Genomic DNA, 25653 nt, shown 5'->3' with positions numbered 1-25653 from the left:
CCCATGAACAAGACCCAAACTCCTTCTCTGTACCGGCCTGGAGGCAAAAGTTGCAGCACCAATTGATGTCAATCACAGTTTTGCTCAAAGATCATGGGAGAAATATTACCCTTTACCTTTAATCTAGGACTCACACTTGGTTATCAGAAAATGGAGGCCATTGCCCTGGAATATAGGACTCTGAACCCAAGTAATGGCGGGTTCTGAGAATTTGCTGATATACAGTAAATGTAGTAGATTTAAGGATGAAGTGTAAATAGTATTTGGTTAATGTAAATTACACTGTCCTGTTGGTTTGTTCAGGGCCTCCTGGACTCGATGGATTACCTGGCTACAATGGATCAGATGGTGTACCTGGCATCCCAGGGCCAAAGGGGGAACCAGGAATAAATGGAAGAAGAGGAAAAATAGGTACCTTACAGACATATCATGTTTTACCAAAGTCTTTATTAATATTATACACAAATACAGTTACGTATAGACACTGAACAGAGGAAATGAGTTTCAGAATATGTGTTGTTATTGCCAGCCTCGTCTTTTCAGGAAACCAGGAAAGGTTTACATATGTTATAGACTACTAATAAGACATACAGTACCCAGTTCCTCTCTCACGTCTACAGGCATAACTCCCATTGACTTCACCAGCTTTAGATCAGTGGCACTCCATTGATGTCTATGGACTTACTCCTGATTTACACCATACGGAGAGGAGAATTTGGCTATAGAAGATATACTCTAGTTAGAGAGGAGAGTTCACTCCTAATTCAAAAGATCTAATGCAATTTAATTAAATCTCAGCCTTTCCCACATGCCAATAACTATTGTAAATGGGAGTTGTGTTCTCCTGTCATTGTAAGAGTTTCTCCTTCCCTCACCTGCTAACCTACGGCCCTGAGACCTCAGCTGGCCTTTGAAAAAGCCTGAGGTCTTTGGGGAGATTCTGTCTTTATTATGTGTCACTGTGACAGGTGTGCACTCAATAACGTGTGAGCAGAATTGAGTGTTGGCAAGAATGCTTCCTTACTCCCATTTTCTCTATCTTGCCTAGTTATATAGTAAGTTCTTCGGGTCAGTGACTGTCTTTTATACAGTGGGATCCAGAGCTTGGTTAGAGCTTCTGGACACGAACATAATACGAATAATACAAACACTTGGAAAACTTGGGGCTGGTGGTAATAATAATAGTAATAATAATAATAATACTTTGCACTAGTAGAATCCCACAGTGCCTCACAAAACAGATGTATACATGAACAAAAAGGGTGAGAGCTAGATTTACAAAGGAACATAAGTGTGGCAATGCTCAGTGTCACTGCATTTAACTTCTAGGTACTTAGGAAATCATTGGGATTCACAGCCTCGCGTGCTGGCTTCTGTGAATCCTCTTCTCCGGCACCTGTCTCTCCCCATTTATTGCATAAGGGGTCTAGGTGCCTGAGAAGGGGATTCACAAAAGCCAGAATGCTAGGCTGCTCCCTGTCTAAGCTAGCTAATGGGAGATGCTGGGGAGAGGAGCGTTCCCTTCTCAGGGAGTTCAGTGCCTATGCCATTTTTTGCAAGGAAGAGGAGGAGGAGCTCCCTCATAACGTTTAGCCCAGTCGGCAGGGAATATATGAGACCATATCTGCATGAGAGAGAGAGAGGCTGTGTAACCTAGTGGTTGGAGCACTCACTTGGGAGGTGGGAGACCTAGGATCCAGTCCCCCTTCTCCAATGACTTTTTCAATTATTTAGCCACAGTGGAAAAGCTCCAAGTGGCGATACTGAAAGAGCCACACATCAGAATATCCCATAGCCCCAGGGTTAGGATCGTTGTTCAAACCCTTTCTACCCCTCAGGTAGAAGGGGGACTTGAACCAGGGGTGTCTCATATCCTGGGTGAGTGCCCTAGCCAGTGGGCTAAAAGTTAGGGGAGAGGTTGTTGTCCTTCTCTCCTTACCTGTTTTCTGTGAGCTTGCTGATGGGGGCCTGATCCAGCAGGCAAGCACGTTTACCGGATTGGGCCGAGCAGGCGAGTTAGGTGGAGGAATGCCTGTATTCCCCCGGTCCAATTACATCATGCTGGGGCTCAGCCATCCACACACCTAGAGTGAGGAAGCAGGTGCGCATGTGCAGAGGCACAAACAGAGGCACCAAGGAACTTTTGCTGCATACATGGTTTGGTGGCAGTTGTGTGGGGGTTTTGTGAATCACAGTGGGGCCTGATTCTGGGTTTAGGCTCCTAATGTGGCAACTAGGCAACGAGTCCTTTTGTGACTAACCCTAACTGACTTGCTCAAGGTCACATCAATGTTGTGGCGGAGCTTGGGAATAGAGCCCAAGAATCCCAGTCATCTTCTGTGACCACTAGTCACACTGGTCTTGATTCTCCGGTATGGCCGAGGAGCACTTGGCACTAGTCTGGATGGTGGGGTCAAAGGTGTCTGAAAACCATGCCGTGCACACTCAGAGTGGCTGTTATCAGCCCACGTCCTGCCCGCTCACTGCAGCAGTCTCTACAGCTCAGAGACCAGTTTTTGTTTTTTAATCTCAGTTCGCAGCATAGGCATGTGACTGGCAACACTTGAGTGGGAGTTAAAAACTGTGACAGCAGACAGGGGTGCATTCCTCAGTGCCCATGTGTCTCACTCACAAACAGGACCAAGGGAGCGGGCACCAAATGACTTCCTGGGCGGCAGTCTCAGCAAAGTGGCCAGGGATTGAATGGGCATGGAGGTTGACGTGCCTTCTTTCTCTACGCCTTAGAGGCTGTTGGCAGATAAGTATGGGGAAGCTTGCACTGCCACTGCTGTGCGGGACCGGTTTCGTGAATAAGCAGAAAACGTTAATCTCCAGGGCTGAGATTTTAGCACTTTTCAACACATTTTGCAAGTTAGAAACCAGAGGTGAAATCTGGGCCCCATTGAATCCAATGGTATTTTTACTATTGACTCAGTGGAGTCAGGAACTCTAAGTATATTCCCAGTTTCACTGAATCATAGTAAGTAGTTGAGTTACATGTAAAAAGCTCAAGGTTCTTTATGTTCAGAAGCCACCAACCCACATGATCCATTTCCAAATGACACATTGATACATTTACATCTCCAGTGCTGGAACAGTTATTAGCCCTTCTGTGGATGCTACGGTCTTCATGTGTTGGGGAAGAGGAAGAGAAGCAGACAGGAGAAAATTTTGGCACATGAATTGTACAAACCCATCTTGTTCATTTTTTTTTCCTTACTGCAAAATGTGCTGATGAGTTTTCTGGGAGTCATAAGATTCAACAATATAACGTGTTGTTGAATATTTTACTCAATGGTGATCAGCTGCATAAAGTACGTAGACAGATCATGTTTGTAGCCAGTGTGGAGGCAGGATGAGGAGGCAGCACGAGGATCTTACTCGAACATGAAGACTGTGCTCTATCATGATGTCAGAAAAATAAAGTGTTAAGAACACAATAAAGGTAATTTTACTGGAAAGGGAGAGGTTTTGTTTTTGTTGGCACAAGTTATTATACTGCCAACAATGAGTGCAGTGTTGCCTTAAAAGAAAGGCAAGCAGAGTTATGTAGATGACTGTTTAATGCCCTACTAATCATGGTCAGCATCTATGAGATAAAAGAAGTCATAAGGAGAAATTGTTTTCCTAAATACTAGAAAAAAAGTTAGTGATCAGGAAGGCTTAATTGACTGGCTAGCAAAGAAAAGTAAAAGAATGAAAGCAAAGCTCTGTGTGTGTGTGTGTGTGTGTGTGTGTGCACATCTAGAAAATGTGTATTAAAAATAATGATGAAAGAAGGAGCTGTGGAATAGTGGCTAGAGTAGACAGCTAGAAGTCAGTACTCCTGGGTTATATTCTAGTTCTGAGTGGATTCTTGTCAGTGAGGTGTCCCTCTCCCCCCCAGTGATAACAAACTTATGCTATTGAACTTCAAGATAAAATAATACTTCCTTTTTTATATAACACTCCCTCCTCACCCAGAAACGCTCAGGTCATTGAGTGCTGTGGATGCTTAGCACCTCAGACAATCAGGCCCTAGGGCTCTGAAGCCAGGCATACAATATTAGGGAACACCTCTGAAAAATGTAGCCTTTGTGCTTTATGCATTGTACATGACATACTCTAACATGTTTTATGGATAGTGTATGTTATTTGGCTACAAAACTATGTTAAATCATAAAGAAATGGCTCAAAGCCACAAACCTGAGGAAATTCAGAGTGAATAAACAACTGGACTGATACTGCATAAATGAGACATGATGTGAGTTTAAAAAAATAAACAACAGAGGGAAAGCTGAATTGACTTTAGGAATGACAGCCTTATAAACGTATTTATTCACAGTCATAGCTAACAGGCTTCTCATGCCTAGGTTTACCGGGACCAAAAGGCGATCAAGGAGAGAAAGGAGAAAAAGGAGACCCTGGTGAACTGGGCTTACCTGGCAAAGACGGGATGCCAGGAGGAAAAGGTTCAAGAGGAGCAAAGGGTGACAAAGGGGATGCAAACAATGATGTGATATCGGAAGGTAGGAGAAAGCACCCTTAAGATCTCCCCTGCAAGACAGAAATATACAACACAATAAAATAGACTACCCTTCAGTAGTGCTGTGGCATTCTGCAGGCCAGTGCCACACACTACCCCTTACAGCCATACTACCGTGGTATTTCAGGCTATTGCTACAGTAACTGCATTCATGCTTTCTTCATCTTAAACACTGATGTCACTTGCAGTGACATTCCCACCTGCCTGCTGGAGCTGCAGAAGAGTCTCAGTAAAGAGGAACTGTAGCAGTTTTGCTGCAGGAGGAATAGCAAACGGGTTCACAGGGAGATTGCAAACACTGTGCTCAGCAGGGCTGGGCTGTATCCCACCTCTGGGTAGGCTAGCCTGTAGGAGGGTTTTGAAACAGGCTGGCAGAACTGTCCATAGGGTTAGGTGCCCCACAAAAGCCTTTTTTACTCAGGCTTTGGGTGGAGAAATGTGTGAATTTCATCCTTGTTCAGTGTATTGTCACATGGTAAATTTCCTCCTACTTTCTCACAGTGCAGTTTTTTCCTATTAGAAAATGATTGGCAGATTTCCACCCAGGAATGCATGAGGGAGGCCCATTTGCAGCCACAAATAAATTCTGCCTAAAATTATAGCGCTGTTGCCTCTGATGGTGAGAGCTCAGAAAACAGTAACGTGGGGCAGCCTTGCTTTACATGAAATGTCAGTGTTCTCTTCATTCTCTCCATTGTTGCCGTGCACCTGACATGGAAGGGACCTGGAAACCCACTTTATTTGTGACAGTGGGCCAACCGCCAGGCTTCTTTAAAAAATGGGGTGCAATTAAAAGCAACGTCTGTCAAGAACAGACAGGACACCTGGCGCCACTCTGTCACTGCAAACCATAAGAAAAATGGGAATACTGATAACAAATAGTTGAAATGGTTTGATGCATTCCCATTTGCTCCCTTGTAAACACAAATGTGGAGAGGTCTCTGTCTGGAAACTGACAAGCGTTCAAGTTACTCCTGTAGTGGATCATTGCTCTATGGAACTCCAACCATCTCTATGCCTGCTGAAGTGGAGTAGTTTCCAGGCCGGGGTAGGAACTTTGTAAATGCTTTGCAAGATTGTTGGGCACTGAAAATCAGGCCCTGATTCCTCATAATTCTCTGAGATCCTGGAAGGCTCCACTCGGGGGGTGCATCCCTTGGGTAGAAAAACATCCCTTGGATAGAAAAGACTGAAAAGCTATTTTGGAAGTTCCTGCCAGCTTCTCTCAATCCATCAGATCCAATGCATACAGTGCCCCCTGCTGAGAGGAGGCCCATTCAACTGCAGAAACTAATCTTCTGCTCTGCTTTCTACCTAGGTGCAAAAGGTGAGCCGGGGCCACCTGGGCCCCCAGGGCCACAAGGTCCTCCAGGGCCCCCAGGGAAACGCAAAGCAAAATCCCAAGTTCAGGAGAACATGTACAGCAGCAAGTGCACAGGTCAGTGTCAATTTCTGGAGTATCCTCCACTATTCTCATTCTTTCCTTTGTATCAGGTGCAGGGTTATCCCTGTTGTCGGGCTCCATTCCCACTAAGCACTTAGGCGTGCTCTTTATTCCACTAGCCCCAGTGAGACTACTCACATACTAAAGTTAAGCATATGCTTCAAAGTTGAGGCTGCAAGCAGTCTCTGTTACAACCCCCTGCTTTCTCACACTCACTCCTTTCTGGCTGTGGGGTTACACGTTTCCATGTGGGGTTCTCTGCTGGATGCACTAAGGTTGGAAAGTAAGTGAAATCTCGGCGTTATGAGAGGATGGAGATTCAAGAGTTAACCCCCTGAGGGGGGAGGATGGAAAGTAGTTCCCATGTTTGTCCAAAGGGGGTAGCTCAAAAACAGCACAGACTTTACCCTTAAAATGCTACATGTGATATATCAATAGTGTGTGTTCTGAGAAAGAAAGGTTCTGAGTAAAGCTGAGTGAAAAAACAGTAAACATTTGCAAATGTTTTACATTTTTTTTTTAAGTTTTTTTTTTACAAAATTTAGCTAAACTGTTGGTTGGCTTTTAAGAGCCAGTCTTAAATATTTGTGTGGCTTGTGTATGGGTGCATATATTAACTGTGTAGTGAACTGCCTAGTCAGCTGCTGAACTGAGTTGGACTTGCAAGGCCTTTCGATGCTGGAGGAGAAGAAGAAGGTAGTATCACCCTCGAAGACTGCATGTCCAAAAGAAATGAACATGGGGCCTGGAGCCAGGAACTACTGAGTTCTGTTTCCACCTTTGCTGGTCACTGCTCATAAAAATACTTTAAAGATATTATTTAGGTAGGCCTTGTGCACCCCTGGGAGATATCACTGATCTCATTTTGTAGTTACTTTGGGGAAATATCATTGATTCCATTGTACAGCTAGGAAAACTTAGGTTCAGCTGAGATGGGTGGTTAGCCAAATATCACACGGCAAATGATTGTCAGAACCAGCATATAAAACCAAGTCTCCTGATTGGTAGCCCATGGATGACGCACAGTGTAGCCCAGGCAAGTCACTAAGCCGACATTTGTGAAAATGGCCATTGGTTTGGGGTGCCTCCATTTTTGGGTGTCCAACTTGAGATCCCTCTGGCCTGATTTTCAGAGGGCCAGGGCACCTGCAGATCCCACTGAATCCAGTTTGCGTTCTGGATGCTCAGCACTGCTGAAAATCAGGTCCAACGTGTCCCATCAAAAAGCGGAGACCTCCAAAATCAGCGATGACTGAAAAATAATTCATCTGTAACAACTGCACTGAAATGTCTGCCGGGAGCAGTTTTCCTGGTGAGGGGCTCAGTTGCTGTTTCCCACCTGTGTAGTGAGTCTTGAGCTTTTAAGCCTCCTCTGGGCACAAAGAGTGTCCCTGGATTTGGCCCTTGAGATGAGATTCTGTGCTGCACTTTAGAGTTACGGCATGGAACTCCCAGCCCAGGAGCAAGGAGTGCTAGGTGTTGTGGCTTTAAACGTCCTTTGCACCCTCCTGATCCTGGGCTACCGAACCCCTTGGCATTACTTAGACAGTTCTGGGGGCCTGTCCAAGTTATCTTGAAGTTACATCTGTGGCCCCTATTCCCAGAGTATCTAAGTGCCTCACAAATCTTTGGAGTATTTAAACATACAACAACCTTATGAAGTAAGGAAGGATTACTGTTCCCATTTTACAGATGGGAAACTGAGGCATAGATAGACTAAGTGACTTGCCCAAGGTCACACTGAAAGTCTGTAGCAGAGCAGGGAACTGAATCTGCATTTCCCCCGTGCTAGGCTAACACCCAAGCCACAGAACCATCCTTCCTCCCTTCCCAGGCAACAGCCTTCCCAGAGTAGCTCTATTGGCCACAACGCAATCAGAATCATGACATTGCTGTCTGCTGCAACCCCACCCTGACACACCGCTCCAGCCCTCAGGCCCACATCTGGCTTGCCCCCTCTGCCAGAGCTTGTGAGGGGGTCCTCAAAAGGCAGCCTCACAGCTGTCATCCACAGTGCCTGCACTAGGGAAATCCTCCCCACACCAGAAATGGGGCTTTTAGGGCCCCTTTACAGTACCCCAGACTTTTACCCAATATACAGGGACTCAAGGGAGTGAGGACGTCACCCATAGTTTGTAAAGCTTCAAAAGGCAGTGTATAAATTACAAATATGTGACAATGGTACTTCCTGCTGTTCTTTTATGTAATACACTCTTGGCCATTGTTGTTCTCCTGGTCATTTACAGGAAGCACTCTTAGTCACAGCAGCCTACAGTAAACAAAGCATTTATCCATATTTTCTAAGATACCCTTTTCTCAATTAAAATAGATTGACATTATGCCTCAGAGCTGAAGTATTTTTAAATCTCTGGAAAAGTTCCTCTTTGCTAAGTTGAGTAGGGTCATCTCAATTAGCATTCTTCCATTTATCCTCTTCTCCACCAGAAGACTAGCAGTAAACAACTTGCTTTCTACCCAGCAGGAGTATTTTGTAAAAATGGTGACAGTTATAGTGTGCTGAGCATCTTGCTACCCTACCACAGTTCGATGCAGGAATAAGATATCAGTATTTTCAGCTAAGCACTTTTGTGGGAAGGAAGGGTTGATGTCAACATGTTATGAAAGAATGTGTTGATATCTATTATTGCTCAGCTAAAATAAATGCATCCTTCTGTGCTTGGGATGTTTTTGTGCTTGATTTTTAAACGCTCTTTCTGGATATATTTGAGTTTCTTCTATTTGTATATTTAGGAAGGGGATGGCTTTTAAGAGGTCTGAGGTGTTTTACTGAATATTAGCATTTGCTGTTTCTCTTCTATGTATTTAACTTTTGTCCAGGCCTTTGAAAACATGAACACTGTCTAAATACTGGGTGGTGGTGTTTTGAGGGATGAAAGTTTTCAAAAGTGACTATTGATTTTAGCTATTTCAATTTTTGGATGCCCAAATTGAGGCACAGAAAGGGAGTGTGTTGCTCAGAATTTCCTCACCATTAATACTGGATTTCACAGTCTAGTAATTAGTGTTGCAGTGGGAGCATGGTGCTTTTTTAGCATTCAAGGCAGAACTCTTGATGGTTGTTGTTGGAGTAATGCTCTCAGTTTCATCTGGTACCGTTTCAGCTACTGTAGCCCTTTACCTTGCTTTGTCTGCTGTGTCTAGCATACAGTCTATCTAGCAAGAGGAAGATAGCTGGGGACGTGGATATTAACAGCCATTAGCAATATCAGCCTTACTGACACCTCCTGTGAACCAAGGCTATGAGTTCCACAGGTTAATTGGGCATTGTATCCAGTATAGGCTTTACTTTTCTCTGTAACTCTTGACACCATAATGACGGATTCTCTTTCTTGTTTTTGTTAGTGCAATATGAATACACTTTTGCAATTTTAGAGAAACTGCTGTCTTTTAATACATACAGTGTTTCTAGTAAAACATTGATAGTTCTGACCAATTTTGCAAAACAGCTCATGTTGTCACTGGTTGTCCAGAGGTCCCTTACCTCGAAACTGAGGTTGTTTTGGCCCTACCAGCATATCTGTCTTGTAAACATATGTATGTGCTAACTTAACAGTTCAACTAACTAAACTGACTTGTTACATTTAGTTTCCCAAAAAGGAACTAGAAAAAGACAACTAGAAATTAAGATGCTAACACAAATACTGAAAAGGATATAGTTTGCTAATATTTTGAAAGTTAATAAAGGAAACTTGATTTCCTCAGAAAGAGACAGTAACTAATTAGGGAATGCATTTTTGAGTATGTTTTGTATTAATAGTATTGCTGTCATTAGCAGTTTAAAAAAACCACATCCAACACGCAACACTCCCCCTCCCACCCCAAAACCAGTGGTTTTAGTGTCATATAAACTCCATTAACCTCAGACAGAATATTTTATTGTCAGAATATACAGGGTGCTAATCTTTTTTGAACGAGGTAAGCAATGAAAATTCCAAATGACAGATTCTCAGGCTGTGGTTTATCTCAAAGTGACGAATATCTTTTAGTCTTAGCGGCTTTCATTTTCTTTCAGCTAAAAGTTCATGGATAATATCACAAATATTCTCAAACCCAAATACTGCACTCAACTTCATCAGGAACACTGACCTGGTCCTTGACTGATAAACCGTCGTCTAGGAGAGCTGCTAATAGAGTTAACTATGTTAATTAGAATTAGTCTGGGAAGCATAAACTTCAGGGTTATAATTTCTTAGCTCTGCAAAGCTTTTGCTGAGAGAATTTCAAAAGATGATCAAATTCTAGGAGCTGGCTTACAGTGACTGACAATATTATTCAAAACTAGCCATTTTTGCTTCTTGCCAAGGGTTCAGGAAAGACAAACATATATTAAAATATTAAAACTCTTTATTAGAATATTTAGAATATTTATTAGAATATTCAAGCCAAGGAGGAGGCTGAGGTGTTGTGATGTCATGGCTAATATGGTAGGGTAGGAGACGGAGCTGTTCTAGTCTCACTTTTCCATTGACTTGCTGTATGACATTGAGCAAGTCACTGAACCTCTGGCCTTCTTCCATGTGTAAAGTGGAGATAACACAAGTGCCTCTTTTTGATACAGTACTACAAGATCATTGGATGAAAGGGGCTATATAAGGATTACTAGGGTACTGTATGGACGCCTACCAAGAAGGACAGTCCCTATTCCAAAGAGCTTGTGTAGTCCATGCCTCCTTGGTGCGGTGCTCTGTCCCCCTGTGGCTTTTAGCTCATGCATTAGAGGCTCATACATAAGGTTAAGATTTTAGTAAAAGTCGGGGAGAGGTCACGGACAATAAACAGAAATTCACAGAAGCTGTGACCTCTTCCTGATTTTTACTAAAAAAAACCTATATGGCAAAATGGAGCTGACTGGGGGTGAGGGGTGGGATCAGAGCAGCGGGGCAGGGTCCCCTTCATTGCCTGCAGAAGCTGGGGGCCAGGGCTGGGAGATCTAGGTCTGCAGACCCCCAACTGCCCATTGGGACCCGGAGCTCCGGAGGCCCCCTGCGGCAGCTGGGATCCTTGGCCACCCGCAGTGGCCACCCACAGATGGGATCCTTGGCCACTCCCAAGAGGGGACCCCCCTCTTCGCCATCCACGACAGCAGGGAGCTCAGGGGTTCCCCGCTGCTGGCTGCAGTTCGGAGTTCCTGGTCTCCCCTTTCCGCTGCCCACAAGTGTGAGGAGCTGCCAGCTCTTGCCTTGAGCCCCCCCCCCAGGCTGAAGCAGAAATTGTCACAGAGGTCACAGGAAGTCACGGGTTCCGTGACCTCCATGACACAATCTTATCTTTACTCATACATGAAGCCACAAAGGTTCCCGGTTCAATCCCACCTGCTGACTAACGGGGTCTGTCGGCATTACATTTGCAACTGACACATCACAGAGGATAAAATGAGTTGACAAAACAGCTCAGCGGGATGGCGTGGGTTGGGAGGATGGCATTACAGTGAGCTCGGGTTACCCGCAGCCACGCTAAAGTAAAAACAGAACTGGGAACTGTTCATTGGAAGGGCTCTCTGTAAGTGAATCAAAAATGGGTCATAAATTGCTGCGGAAAAGGCAAGCTGAGGCTTTTGGGGAATTCGAAAAGGAGCCTAAGAATTTACAGTTAAAAAAACCAAAAGCAGCAGTGTCAGATGGCTGAGCTGCGTTCTGTCAGCACTGAGCTATGCTGTGGTGTGCAGAAGTAGAGTACCAAGGGACTGTCATGAAAGGCAGGAGTGGGACTGGGCATGCTGAGGATACCCCCCTCTTGTGGTTTGTTGGTGTTTTACATGTGACTTTCAGTCTGTTTAGCAGCCTCTAGTTCCTAAACAAACATTCTTCATCATGTCAAAGGACATGTGGGACAGCTGCCTGCCACCTCATCTGCCATGTGTTAAGAAAGCAAGCCGCACATGCTCCCTAGCAACTCACAGCAAGGCATTTACATTTCTGTTGTTTAACAAAATTACATAGTCTCAAAAGTGACTGATAGGCTGAAAACTTTAAGGAGGAAAACAAAACCTGCCCACCCTTCATATAACAAAAGAGTACAAAGGGTAACAGAAGGGAATAAAGGCTGCAGTGTTTGTGAACACTTAAATGGGTTCCCCTGTAAGTGCAAATTGTATATTTCACTGCATAGCTCTTAGGGAGATGGAAAGGTGGAGTGTGAAGGTTTTAGAAGTTGAATCCTCTGCTTCTTCTGTAGGGGGTAGAATCAAACCTTCTTCTTCATCCTATTCCCTTTCACTCCACATCCAGAGATTTTCCTCAGGAGGGGCACATCTGGCTCACAGAGACCAATCAATAAAAACAAATGCTGTAGGAACTGGCTCAAAATTATATATCTTCAAACACATCAAGACATATCCCCTCCATGAGGAAAGTAAGAGACCATTATCTTGTTCTTTGATTCCCATCTGTCAGCTCAGCAGCAGTAATGGGACTGAGTGAAGTCTTTCCACCACTTTCTGTCTTGTGCAAGCTTCATGGCTTCTTCTTGGGACAGTTATAGAGAAGCCAAATAACTTAGACAAGGCCATCACGTGAGCCAGTAGCAGAAACAGGATTAGAACTCATGGATTCCTAGCTCCAGTCCTATGCTCAGCCTGCTAGATTGTGCTGCTTCTCATGACACTAGCCTATTGTCAGCAAGATATAATTCCTTGTGGAGGAACAGAGTTTGGGATTCTCTTTGGGTTTGTCTACATGGTGCTTTAGTCCGCGGCAGGAAGGTGTACATTTTAGTCCGCACTAGTGTGTTGCACTTTAACTGGCCACGTTGGTGTGCACTAAAAGTTCCCTAGTGTGTGTTAATGTAAACCTGTTTCAATTAGTACGATGTTCGTGCGCACTAGGGACCTTTTAATGTGTGCCAGCAGGGTCCGCATGGGGCAGTTAGTGGACGACACGCTAGCAGAGATGAAAATTTACACCCCTCTGGTGTGGACTAAAGCCTGGTGCAGACAGGCCCTTTGACTCTTTGCTCCCACGAAGGCTGGGGAAGACTTTCTCCTTTGTAAAAGGGAGAGATTGCATATAAAATGTTGCTCCATCAGGTATGAGTGTTGTGGAAGTATAAAGTTCTGACTGCAGCTTTGCACACATATGCCGAGGGACGGTATACCATACTGGGGCAAATTGAAATCTGTGGAAAGGTGTGTGTGTGTGCACAGGATTGCTTTTTATATTGCAGTAGTGGGGAGAGAAGACCTTCCCCCTCTCTGGCCTCTGTGCCTGTCTTATTGGATGCATTACTAGCCACGTATTTGTATTTTTATTAGACAAATGCAAAAAGTTGAATCTAGTTAACCTATATTTTTCGTTTAAAGAAAGCAAGAATTATTGTTTTAAAGTGTGATAAACATGGAAGTCAAACAGGAATCAGCATATACTAGTGTTTTTATCCCTAACCTTATCTTTATAGCCAACTTTATAAGATGCAATTTTGAATTTTTACACAACCTTAACTAGTGACAAATGCACATGCTACAATGTTGGATGTTAGTATTAAACTGAATGATCAGTATTTCATATTCCAAATGTGGGGTTTTTTGCTTGTAAGAAATCTTGAAAAATCAGAAACACAGGGGCAGATCCTCAGCTGGTATAAATTGTCACAGTCCAGGAACTTCAGTGGAGCAGTTTACACCAACTGACCATGTGCCCCAGATCTGTCAAACATATTCAGTGGTATTGTTTTCTGTCTCCCAATTTTAGGTGAGACATGTGCCATACCAAATGATGACACGCTGATAGGAAAAGCTGATGAGAAAATCAACGGCTACCATCCAAAAAAAGCTGGTAACTTATTCTAAATATGATGCATTATTAGTCTCCTGTTTACTTGCCGAGGCCGGGGATGACGCATATTTGTTTTTCTCTTCGCTATTAGAATGCATCATTAAATCAATAGGAAGTCCCACGCAGATGGGTAAGATACAGCAAACTTTTGGAACGTGGATGATGGAACCTGCAAATAAAAGTGATGAAAGAATTTGGCTTACGATGCATTTTTCAGGTATCCTAGATATAATTGCAAATTGGATGGATTCATAGGTTGATCCTATTTTGCTTTTTTAATTTCTTTCAGCCGAATCAGTATTGTCTAGAAATATAGCATATAAAATACCGTACTGAGGGAAAATGAGCTTTAGTGGGGAGGACTGTTGCCCAACAGGTTGAAAAGCCAAGGAAAGTATTGCACAGTGGAGGTTATTTGTAAACCCAAGTAGCATCATTTATTCTTCTTATAAACTTGAACTGGAACAGTCCAGGTTGTCTGCGTAATAATTTATTATTATAATCTTTTAAAAGGCCTTTATGCCTTAAACATCCCATAGCATCAATGACCTTCTGCTGTTACTTCTCTACTTTGACTCACAAAGTCATGTGACCCTGCCTTAGCCAACAGAAGAGTTCAGGAAGAATAGCAACAAACTTAAATCAATGTAAATGGAGCGAGACCTCAGTTTTTCCAGGGTCTCAGTCACATTTATTTGAAACGTCATCAGCTTTAATGATATATCTGGACATATCTCTTGGTGCCTTAGGGAAGGTGTTAACTAGCGTTGGTTGTTAACCAGCGTAGGTTTCTGTGTAAAATTTCAACTTTTCATTAGAAAACTGAAAATTTTTGGCTAAAAACCAAACATTTTCAGCTGACCAGAAAAATCTAAATTTTCTGTGGAAAGCAGACACTTTTTGCAAAAAAATTCCTTCATTTGAAAATCCAATTTTCTGTCAAAACAGTTTCAGGGGCAAGTTTTCTTAATTTTAACATCTTATTTATGTTCATTTTCACATTAGTCCTACCATTTCCTAGTGACTTCGGTTTCCTAAATTATGGCTCACAAGTTTAAGGGTTTAAAAAAAAAAATGGGGGGGGGGGAAGAGTGAGAGACAGCAGGAAAAGCATGGAAATGGGCCGGATTTTGGGTGTCCTGGGTCCCATTCCCCAACTGGCGAATCTAGGTGCTACCACAATACAAATGTTGAACTATAAACACAATAATTTGGGCTTAGATAGAGTCTTGTCTCTTGGTTTTTGTGTTCCAGCACTCTGAGAAATGTTAAAAAAAAATGTGGATATGATTGGCAGGAACTTGATTCTGATAGAATTGTATCTGGAGGAGCGTAGAGATGTGAGGTAGTTCAGTAAACCAACTGAGTGGTTTCCTTCCATGTTTTCCCTCCCTTAAGGAAACGTCATAAAAGAATATGAGAATGCAAATGCATTGCTGAATGACAGCTACAAGATCATTGACCTCAAGGGGATCTTTTATGGATGTGGCCATGCAATATATAACAACTGTCTGTACTATCAAAAAGGAGGAGCCAGTACCATTGTGAAGTAAGTCAAAGATTAGCCTGATGGCAGCTTTTCATTCTCCTGGGTGGAAGGCACAAGATGTAATGAGAGCAGGAACATGAATGGAAATTAAAAGGGCAGAGATGAACTTCAATGGGAAAGCCCCCAACATTTTCGGTAATATATACTGTTATCTTTTCTACATATTCTGTAGAATATTTGATTTGTTTTGGGGTTCGGGGTGGAAAGAGAGGGTGGGCAGGAAGGGCAGGGGAATAGATAGTGGTATCTAACTCAGTGGATAACTAGTTCTCCATTAGCTGCTACTAGAAATGGTCCACAAATGCAGAGGTGGAGCCCACTATGTGCCACAGGAGAATCGGCTCACATCTTCTAACTTGTAATGTTCTGACAAATGTAGGCCCTGATCCTGCCGTTGGACCCCTGCTCCGGGTGGAATCCCACTGAAGTTAATGGGGCTATAAGTGGGTGGGTCCAATTGCGGGTTTGGGGCACTGAAAAAAGCATGAGGAAGAAAGCAAGGAAATGAATCAGTCTTTACAAACATGAACTATTTTGAGCTAGATCTTCATCCCCGGGGAATTCCCTTCTGTCTCAGCGGTGCCAAAAGGTATCAAAGCTATGTGTGGAGGGTAGAGCCAGAGTGCAGTGTGCTCTGGTGATCCTGGGCCAATGGAATGGTCCCTAGAAAACTCTTCCAGCAGTGTAATTAGAGCAATTGTACAGAAGCCCTACCTTATACTAGGGACTGGTTCAGCCCCAGGACTGGGGGAAGTGAAAAAGTGGCTTAGAGCCTCCCCTTGCCACACAGCTGACACCGAGAAAGTTCAGCCCACTGGGTTTATTATCTGCTGTTTCAACCACCACCCTGGATCATGGCAATCACGTTATGAAAGGTAGGGTCACACTGTGGAACTTCCCTTCTGCACAGGAGTGTCTTGGCATGCCGGGCTTGTGTGTATTGCTCTGCAGTAGCTCAGTCACAGAGTCACTTGTAGTCTAGTGCTACCAGTGGTGATCTCTAACTTGTGCTGTGCATGGACTGCCATATACCAATATTCAGGCATCGGATGATTACAAGGCAGCATGGGGAGCCAGCAAGCTTTGTAGAGTGCCGACATCACAACATGACTGCACATAATTAGAACGTTCCTATGGCTTTCCCACCCTGTCTCTGCTGGATCTGAACCCGGGAGCTCATGCCAGCACATCTGTGTCTTGCTAGCTTTTACTGAGGAGTCAGGCAGACAGTGCTAATCAAAACCAAAACTCAGCCTTGTGGGAAGAGCCAAGCAAATGCACTTCAAGGACAAGTTCAAGATTCCAACTGCTTTCAAATTGCCGTATGAGTCTCTGATGTCTGAGCCAAGAACACCATCATGCTTTGAAGTTTCTCCCGAGGCAGGTGTGCATCTCTGGCACCCAAAAGGATGCAGTGAGAAAAGAATGTGAGCAGGTTTCTGGGATCATGCATTGTTTGTTCTACCAAAATCATTTCCAGTTCCTTGCACCTTAAATGTTCTCAGATTCTGTTAAACCAGCTTGGCTTATCTCAACACTGCAATACAATAGGGCACCTTTTGCTAAGAAATGCCCTTTCTATTCTCAACCCCCCTTTTCAGTTATTAATAACTCTCGCAGAAATTCTACTTCCATGCAGAATAGATTGGCAACGGAAAAGTCCTTATGGGACTTCATAGAGTCTCTAGCACGTCTCCCTTCTGGGATATAGAAAGTTCTGCTTGGGTGAGTGATAGCTCCTCCTAAACTCAGCCCTTTACATAAAACTAACTGGTTAATGTTTTGAATGTTGCTTCGTTGGAAAGACTTTGTCAAAAAACGAGGTGTTTACAGCATTTCCAAAAGTTGTCGGAGCTGGATTTGTCTGATCTCCTCTGGCAGCCTTTTCCATGGGCAGATCTCCTTTAGTGAGAATGCTTTGTATCTCCAGCACGATCTTCCTTCTGTCACACTAGTGAAATAGTGCACTGTGTCGTACTCAAAGCAGCTGGTGGCGGTGGTGAGTTAAGGAATTATCCTCGTTATATTGGGTAACTCTAGAGTAGATCACTCCCAGCAAGGAAAAACACGAAGGTTTTCATTCATCATGCTGTGTGGGTAGTGGGCAGGAAGGAGGCAGGGAAGGGCAGAGGCTCAGCCCCAGAATGCATGTATCTTAGATCAGTAGAGGCTGGTTGCTTTCATATGCTTTGTATCTCCTCTAGCCCTCTATGGATACACAGCTCCTACAGGAGCTGTGCTTCCCTGAAGCTTCCCACTGCCACTGTTCCCTTCCACCCTGCCCCAGCGGTAAGGCTGCTTACACAGAGGAGGAGAGTAAGTTGATGTTGACTGGCTCAGCATCCATGAAGCCCTCTCCTGCTCTGTGGGGCTCTCCCATTAGTGGAGCTGCAGAAGCAGTACTGCACCTCCACTCCAGATCGACGTGCTGGGTGGGGGAGGTTCTGCGGCCTGCAATGTGCAGGAAGTCAGACTAAATGATCAGGATGGACCCTTCTGGTTTTAAAGTCTATGAGTCTATGTCCTCGCTTTCAGGAGCAGAGGGGAAATCATCTGGCCAGTTATGCTTAGGACCAGCATTTTCTAATTTGTGCTGCCAACTCCCATCCCCCCTAGGAAATACCTTTGCTCCCTCCAGTATTTTGTTGATTGTTAAGGCAAGTTGTGGGCCTGAGCTGCCTTCGTTACAAATGGGCCTGCCTCTCTCCCTTAGAGCTCGTGGAGCTGCTGCAGGTTCTTGTGTTGAATGTGCTTTCCTCCTGTGCACTGGGGAGACGGGGTGGGTGGCACAGTGAAGTAAAAGCCAGCCCATTCAACAGGCTCCTATTATGTGAATGTATTAATCCAAAGAATAAAAGCACACTCTCTCTATACTCACCACAACACTGCATCAGTCATTCATTAAATATGAACTAAAACTGTGCCTGAGTAGTAGCTGAGTATCCTCTTGAACTAGCAGAGAAAGTCGTATTAACTAGCTTGCTGAGTGCTGTTGTTCCCAGATTATCATTCTATCATCTAGGAGCTTCAAGGAATAAAAACGCTTTTCTATTTCAGACGAGACATTCAGGCTGCCTTGCTGGAGGCCAATGTGAAGTCAGAACGTTGTTGGGATGTCTGTCTTTAAAAAATGTTTTTATTCCTTGGAGTTCTTTGATATTTGAATGACTTTTAGAAGTGTTTGTGATGAATTAGCGTGTTGTGGTGTGGAGCTGTATGACTAGGTGAACTGGCCCAAACTCAGCCCACCTTGCTTGATGACATTATCATGCTCAAGTTCCTCCTCATCAGAAAACCAGATCGTTGCACAAAATTTCCGCTTCTTCCAGTGTTATTTGCAATGAGCTTGAAAAGTGGAGTGATCATTTCATTCCTTCTGCAAACCCATTCCTCCCTTTAGCTGACTTGTCTCTTCTCTTAGTGACAAGAGAAGATTTCATAGGCTAAATATAGTGAGCCCCGCCATATTGGGATCAGACTATCACGCCCTGTTTGGGTTTTTTTGGATGTCTGGATATTTTCTTAGCTCCTAGTGTCATAGTAGGTGGTCCACAAGTGTGGAACGTGATCTCAGAGCACATTAGAATGACTGCCAATCTCAGTCACCCTCAACCAAGCTTCCCCTCAGTGGCCACATGCTCACTACTGCTATCGATTTTTCCTCCACTGTGAGGATACAGAGAAGGAGAAACTGGGGCTAGATCCACAAAGGGAACTAGCTCAGCGTTGCAGTGGCTAACTTTAGGCACCTTGCCATCTAGTGGGATCCTCAGCCCTGAGTTAAGTGACCAGGCTCCCTGTACAATGTCTGGGGAGAGACTGGCACCTACCAATCAGGTTTACAGAAGCCAGCACGATGAGCGAGGAGCTGCCTAAGTAGCCAGTAGGAAATGCCAAGGAGAAGGGTGAGCCTTCTCCCCGCCCCACAAAGGGATTTAGCTGCTTATCTCTAGGCTGGAGTGAGTCGCCTCCCTCCACTTGGGATTTACCATCAGGACCCCTTTCCTGGAGCTAGGCACCTACTTCAGATCAGTCATTTCTCACAAAAGAAGACGATGGTAATGCTGCCCCTCTATCAGTTCAGTGGTCTCCTAGATCTCCCACTAGCCAGTGTGCTACAGGGCTCAGTGTTCACTGTGGGTGTGTGTGTGTGTGTCTCTCTCTCCGATTGAAGCTGCTACATTTTGAATGACGTACTTAAATATTCATTGGGACAGCAAAGGAGTGAGTGACTCTATAACCCAGGGTCTAGGGCATTTATCTGGGCAGTAGGAGACCTGAGCTCTGAATCTGGCAGAGTGGGCATTTTAAACCACCTCTCCTGCAGCCTGGGTGAGTGCTCTAACCACCAGCCTACTGGATATAAGGCGGGGGGCGGGGAGAGGCACCTCCTTCTCCAATCTGGTGGGTGTTCTCTCTTTCTCTTCTGAAAACACCTACATAATTTGGTTCTACAGTTATGATGGATAGGGAACACCTAGTTTGTGAATCCCACTGAGGCTTAGGTGCCGAGGTGCTTGGTAGCATCAGGACTTTGATGGCTTTGTGTATGACCACTAGTGGAAATGTAGGGCTTTTAGGTGCCTACAGGGTTAAGCAGCAGCTGAGGAGGGGATTTGAGGATCTAAATTTTGGTCTCAGGCACCCAAATATCTTTTTGGATCTAGCCGTCAGAGCCTGAAGGAGTTTCTCTGAATGTTTGTAAGATACTCAGTTACTACGGTGATGAATTTGGTATAAAGCTTAGCTAGAGACTCATTCCTTGGGTACCTGGAGCCAGATGTAAATGGTCTTTAGAACGCTATTGGGCTTTTCAGAAGCACCTTAGGCTTCGGCATATTTAGGCTTCTAAAAATCTGGCCTTAGGTCTAGTTGACCTCACTTTGACCACTGTATTAACCCCCTCCCTCCCCAAAGGTGAGAGACCAAACCAGAACTGGGGACAACATCTTACAAGGCACAAATGTAAACAGAGATGGGAGAGGTTGGGTACCTGGTTTATTACAATGCTCTCACCACACATCTCTCCAGGGAAGACAGACAAAGGATTATTGACTGTTTCTATGGGATTATCATGGTATTTAAAACTGGAGAGGATGCTTTTTCCTCCAGCAAACATGAGCACATGCAATTATTTTTGTCAGGAAATCCTAAACCCTCTGGGCAAAGATTTTGTCCTGTTTTTAAAAAATTGTAAAGGGAAAGCAATTCTTCCCCTGAGAGACGTCTTTATTACTAAGTTTTTAATCAACCAACTTGTAAAAAGCAAATTCTTAAACCAGCATCTTATATATTTTTCTTGTTTCATTTCAGATTTGAGCTTGATACAGCATCATTCAGAACACTGACAATTGAAAATGCCTTATACCATGGTCGCAACTACCTCTTTTCTAACTCCAAGACATACTTCAATATAGCAGTGGATGAAAAGGGTCTTTGGATTATCTTTGCCTCAAGTATTGACGAAAATATCATTGTAGCTCGTATTGATGAAGAGACATTTTCAGTCCTTCAGCATATCAACACTACATATCCCAAGACCAAGGCTGGTAATGCATTCATAGCATGTGGAGTGCTATATGTTACTGATACTAAGGATATGAGGGTAACTTTTGCTTTTGATTTGTTAAAAGAGAAGCAGATCGATGCAAGCTTTGAGTTAAAATCAGCACAGTCTGTTCTTGCTATGCTTTCATATAGTCTAAGAAATAGAGACTTATATACATGGGAGAATGGCTATTTAATGCAATACCCTGTACATTTTGACAGCTGAATGCATTTAAAATGATACATCATGCTGGCCATATTGGGCTAAATAGGTTATTTAAAGCTATATCCTATACATTTGGGGGTCTCTACACCCTTCTGTATACACATATCTCCTATTGAAGGCTAGTGGCTGTTTGTATATGCATAAAGGGGAGATGAGACCCCTTTATGTCATTTAAATATACTTAATTATACAGGCAATAAGGCCTTTATAGAGAAAGGGCTGTGTGTTAGAAACTTATTTTGGTTTTTCCCTACCGTGCAGGCTATAATTACAATTACTATATATTGATTATTCTACAATACTGTGTTCAGTAGAGTCTTAAATTGCAATTAACGTCTGCAATCATTTTCTAGTCAGTGATTATAGTTTCATATAAATATCTAAACAATGTGTACAAATAAGCTTCTTTGTATTATTTCCATTTAATTCCTTGTATCAACTCTCTAAAACTTTGTTTAGTTGTGATATTTTTGAAAAAAATTGACATACCATGATTAAAATGATCAGGGACGGTAATTTTTGTACTAAAGTAAATACCATAAAGAACAAAGCGATAGTTTATTAAAAACTCATCCCATTTTTATAAGTCAAATAGAAAAAATAAGAACGAAAAAACAGCAAAAAGCAAGAAGCCTGAAATTTGACAAATCTGGCTAACTACTAAATAACCAAAAAACAAATACGGAGCTGGTGTAAATGATGGTATTATTACACATCAGTGAAGTGTGAACCTAGCTACTCAGTGGGAGGAGGTGCTACAATAGGAAATGCAGTTGGAGGAAGGATGTAAACGTGGGGCTGGTGAAGCTCCTTTAACTTTTTGGTTGCTCATCGTGAGCTAACCTCATCCTTCTCACTCATTGGCATGTCACTTACACAATTTTTTGGAAGTGTAACTTGCCCTACTATGCTTCCAATGAATTTGGCCTAAATACACACAAAACTCCTAGTCACAAATGAAGACTGTACTTCTGTATTGGCATTAAAAAAAAATTAGAACTTTGACCAGTACATTTACTGTTATTCTAAGTTCTTGATGATGAAATCGGTTGTCCTGCTTGATTTTAGTCTTGGATTATATTCAAATAAACAATAGTTGCGGCTAAGAAAACATAGCCAGGAACTTTTTGATCTTGCTCTCTAGGAAACATGACATTTTAGAGGCTGGAAGGGATTAAGTTTGTTTGGCCTTTAAGAATAATGTATTTAGTTGTTTGACTACTAGCAACTAGATGACGTAGCTCTTAGTGTAAATTGCTAAGTCTGAAACTCTGCTCGATTTCATATTCCTTGAGCCTGATTTGTCCCTAGCTCGAGCCCTGCAGTGTCATGTAGTCATACTTGTGCGACGTGGGTGTAATATGTTACCACATCAGAATGTTAGCATTTAACACCCACTTTTACATGAGTGTAAATGGCTGCACAAAGCACAAGTCAGAGGAAAATCAGGCTCTTATGTTTAAGGAAAATAGGTCAGAGTTTCAATTTCCTGTGTTCAGCAGAACTGTGTGAAGGAATTTAATTAACTTCAGATCCATTGGTATCTTTTCAAGCTGATAAAAACAAACCAACAATTCCTAGTAACTGCTGTACCGGCCAACTGATAGTGCATATCTCATTTTAAGAGAGAGAAGCACATTGGATATGATTATCAGACCTATAACATGTTACAACTGCTAGTTTGGCTTAAAAAGCATCACAGGATACAACTCGCAAAAAGAGTCATCTCTGGGGATGGAAACCTCCCCCATCAGTGCAGCCACCTGCACAGCCTGATGACTTTCACTAGCAATTTGCCCCGACCCTCTCAACTCCCCCACACTAAAAAGAAATCAGCACTAACATTTCAAATTAAACAGGCAAAGGAAAATTGTTGAATGTTTTATGTTGTCAGTGTCACTCATATTAAGTTTTAGGGTTGTCACAAAACAGTGATGTGCCATTTACAGCATGTATCTTACTAGCTGTAGAAAAAGGTAGGGTATTTATGAGCAGCAGCTTTCTGTGATGATTTGGGGAAATTTTCTGTGTACAACATGAATTCTGTTGAAATCTGTTGCTTTATCAGCCTGCAGACTCCATTTTGAATGTGGGATTTGGTTGCCTTCTCTGATATCCTTTTTTTGTTGGTACTAAAGCCTTTACTGTAATAAACCAAATATATTTACAATTTATACAAATGTTTGACCGTCAACAAAAATACAAAAACATATCATAAGATGCAAAACCAGGAAACAAGTTCATCTGAGATACCACTGCTCTACACAGGACAGAATGCAAGTTGAACTGCAAGGAAGAGAAAGATAATCCCACATATTCAGGCAATGAGAACGATCTGCATGAGATTACAAAGAAAGAAAGAAAGAAAAATAAAAGGCTTCAACGTTCTTCAGCAGACTGTTTTTTTTAAAAATCCCAAAAACCTAGGCTACATCTGTCTATCTTGCTTCTGTGTTTCATTTTGGCCCAGGTAGCTGATATCTAGTTGCTGGATGTTACCTTCTATTTTGTGTACTTCAAGTAGTTTCATGGTCAAGGTCTGGAAACTGATATTTTGTTCCTTTTTTAAAAAGGTAAAACCTTTCTACTTCTACAAATTGAGAACATTTTGGCCCCGTTCAACTCTATAGGTTATGTCCCCATCACATTTTTCAGTAGATGCCTTCATAAACTGTAGCTTTCTTGTCTCCCAAGCCAGTGACTATGTATTTATCACCCACAGAGATGTTACAACTAAGAACAGATGAGACTCTTTGGACTGGAATATACTGGCTCCATAGGGGGTCCTCCAGGCATTAAGAGGGTTATCTTTTCCAGTACTCACATACCAGGGCTAACAATGTAAGGTTGTTAATTCTTGATGGTCCTCTAAACAAATAAGAGGATCCAAGACAAAAGACTGATGTGTACCTAGTTTACCAGGGGAGTCACATGCTAGGGGTCTGTGCTCACCTGCTGAGACTGATCAGGTGGTCACATGATAGAGGAGATTGGAAGGTTACAAAAGGGCAGGAATGCTCTGCTCTGCTCCTTTGGCTATTTTCATCATCTCAGACTGTTGGGAGCTGCTTCAGGAGCCTGCTGAGGTCAGGAATCACTAACTACAGTTGGACCCCCCCCCCAGGTAAGGGTGAGTTAGAGTGAAGGGCACTGCAGTTGCAGTGCTTGTTTTCTCTGTTTTTTGGTACTTTCTCTCTTAAGAACTGAATTGTGACTATGCAAAAAACCTAACTTTTTCCCCCTACAGGGAGCATACAAAACAAATAAAGGGGGGCAGAATAATACACATTCCTACTATAGTCACACACAACAGATTTTTTTAATGGGCTATACCAATGAATTGCTTGCTATCTAAGTACATTCTTCCCCTTTCTAAACTAGCCATTGTTGCCACAATTATTCCTCCTTAACTGCATCAATGGCTGATTTCTAAATGGTGGGAGGCAGCACTCTCTATAGTTTAAAGCACATTTTAAAATCTTTCAGAATGAAGGATCTTATCTATGATGCCCAGTATTGTTACTAAACTTCTAAACTCAAAGTTCCTTTGCCTTTATGGGTTCATCTGAAAGTTCATCTTCACATAACTGTACTAAAAATCATTATCCAGACAAACAGTGGGGGAACTTACTTATAATATCTCCCCTCCTGCCCACCAAAAAGAAGTGTTATCTTAGGGGGATGGGATGCTCAGTGCATTTGCTGAAAACATAAACTCTAATGCCCAGGCAGTGAAAACAAATACAAAGTAGGTGTATTAAGGATGCATTTCTGCCTGAAGTTTGATTTTCCTTGATGTTTGTAAGTTGAAGTCAGATTCTCTGATAAAGTGTTCTGTGTGTAATAGATGCCCAGGTACAAAACTAACCTACTTTGAGTTATGTTAAAGCTTTTCAAAATATGCAAGGGTTATGTGAAGCAGGAACCGTTGCCAGTAACAGATACCAGGTGGTTTAAATATCATTATCATTTCATCCACTGTATTTTAATTCATTTTTGTGAATAGCATTCTCTTTAGGTTGCAAATTCAATATATTAAAATAATTACATTTACTGAATCTATTTCATTTAGCTTTAGGATATTAAATGAAATAATTAGGAACATTTCTGTTTTGCTCATTTTGACTACATAAAATACTAATTTTAAATTGCACATTTTAGAGTTGGTATTATTATTACTGCCACTACTTTAATTAAAAAACTGACTGAGGAGTCTGGCTAGGAAAAGTAGGATTAGGAGACCTTTCACCTTTTGGGCAAATTTAGTTCAAGCTGGTAAAGGAAACTTTTGTGATCTGATGCATGTAAAATGAATTGGTTGTCTCAGGACAATTACTGTTTCCATCAAATGGACAGTCTTGTCAGAGAGTTCAAGGACTGAACAAGCAGGAGAATGAATTCTGAATTCACTCTAGTGATAGGAACCATATTGGCAGGATGGTGCACGAAGGGTGCATAGTGCAGCTGCCTGTGCTGAAGAAAGTGAACTTCAGCTTGGTTAATCTTGCATCCTGCAGGAGCAGTGAGAGACTAAAATAAGTATAACTGCAAACCTCTTTTCTCACCAATTAC

The 25653-nt window shown here is 42.7% G+C and overlaps 1 protein-coding gene across 2 annotated transcripts in view; it reads left to right on the top strand.

Moving 5' to 3' along the window:
- GLDN (gliomedin) overlaps positions 1-25641 on the top strand; it is a 34973-nt gene extending 9332 nt beyond the window's left edge. For both annotated transcript variants that reach the window (XM_067555825.1, XM_067555824.1), the window contains 7 exons: positions 304-411; positions 4353-4508; positions 5844-5963; positions 13676-13759; positions 13851-13976; positions 15158-15308; positions 20622-25641. In XM_067555825.1, the coding sequence (XP_067411926.1) occupies positions 304-411; positions 4353-4508; positions 5844-5963; positions 13676-13759; positions 13851-13976; positions 15158-15308; positions 20622-21081 (1205 nt within the window). In that variant the 3' untranslated portion in view covers positions 21082-25641. The remainder of the gene's footprint in view (positions 1-303; positions 412-4352; positions 4509-5843; positions 5964-13675; positions 13760-13850; positions 13977-15157; positions 15309-20621) is intronic.
- The last annotated feature ends 12 nt before the right edge of the window (positions 25642-25653 follow it).

This window comes from Emydura macquarii, unplaced genomic scaffold (genome assembly GCF_026122565.2).
Source record: "Emydura macquarii macquarii isolate MOO-44397 ecotype Brisbane River unplaced genomic scaffold, CSIRO-AGI_Emac_v2 contig_1644, whole genome shotgun sequence".
Lineage (NCBI taxonomy): Eukaryota > Metazoa > Chordata > Testudines > Chelidae > Emydura > Emydura macquarii.
This window is presented reverse-complemented; position numbering and strand designations above follow the sequence as displayed.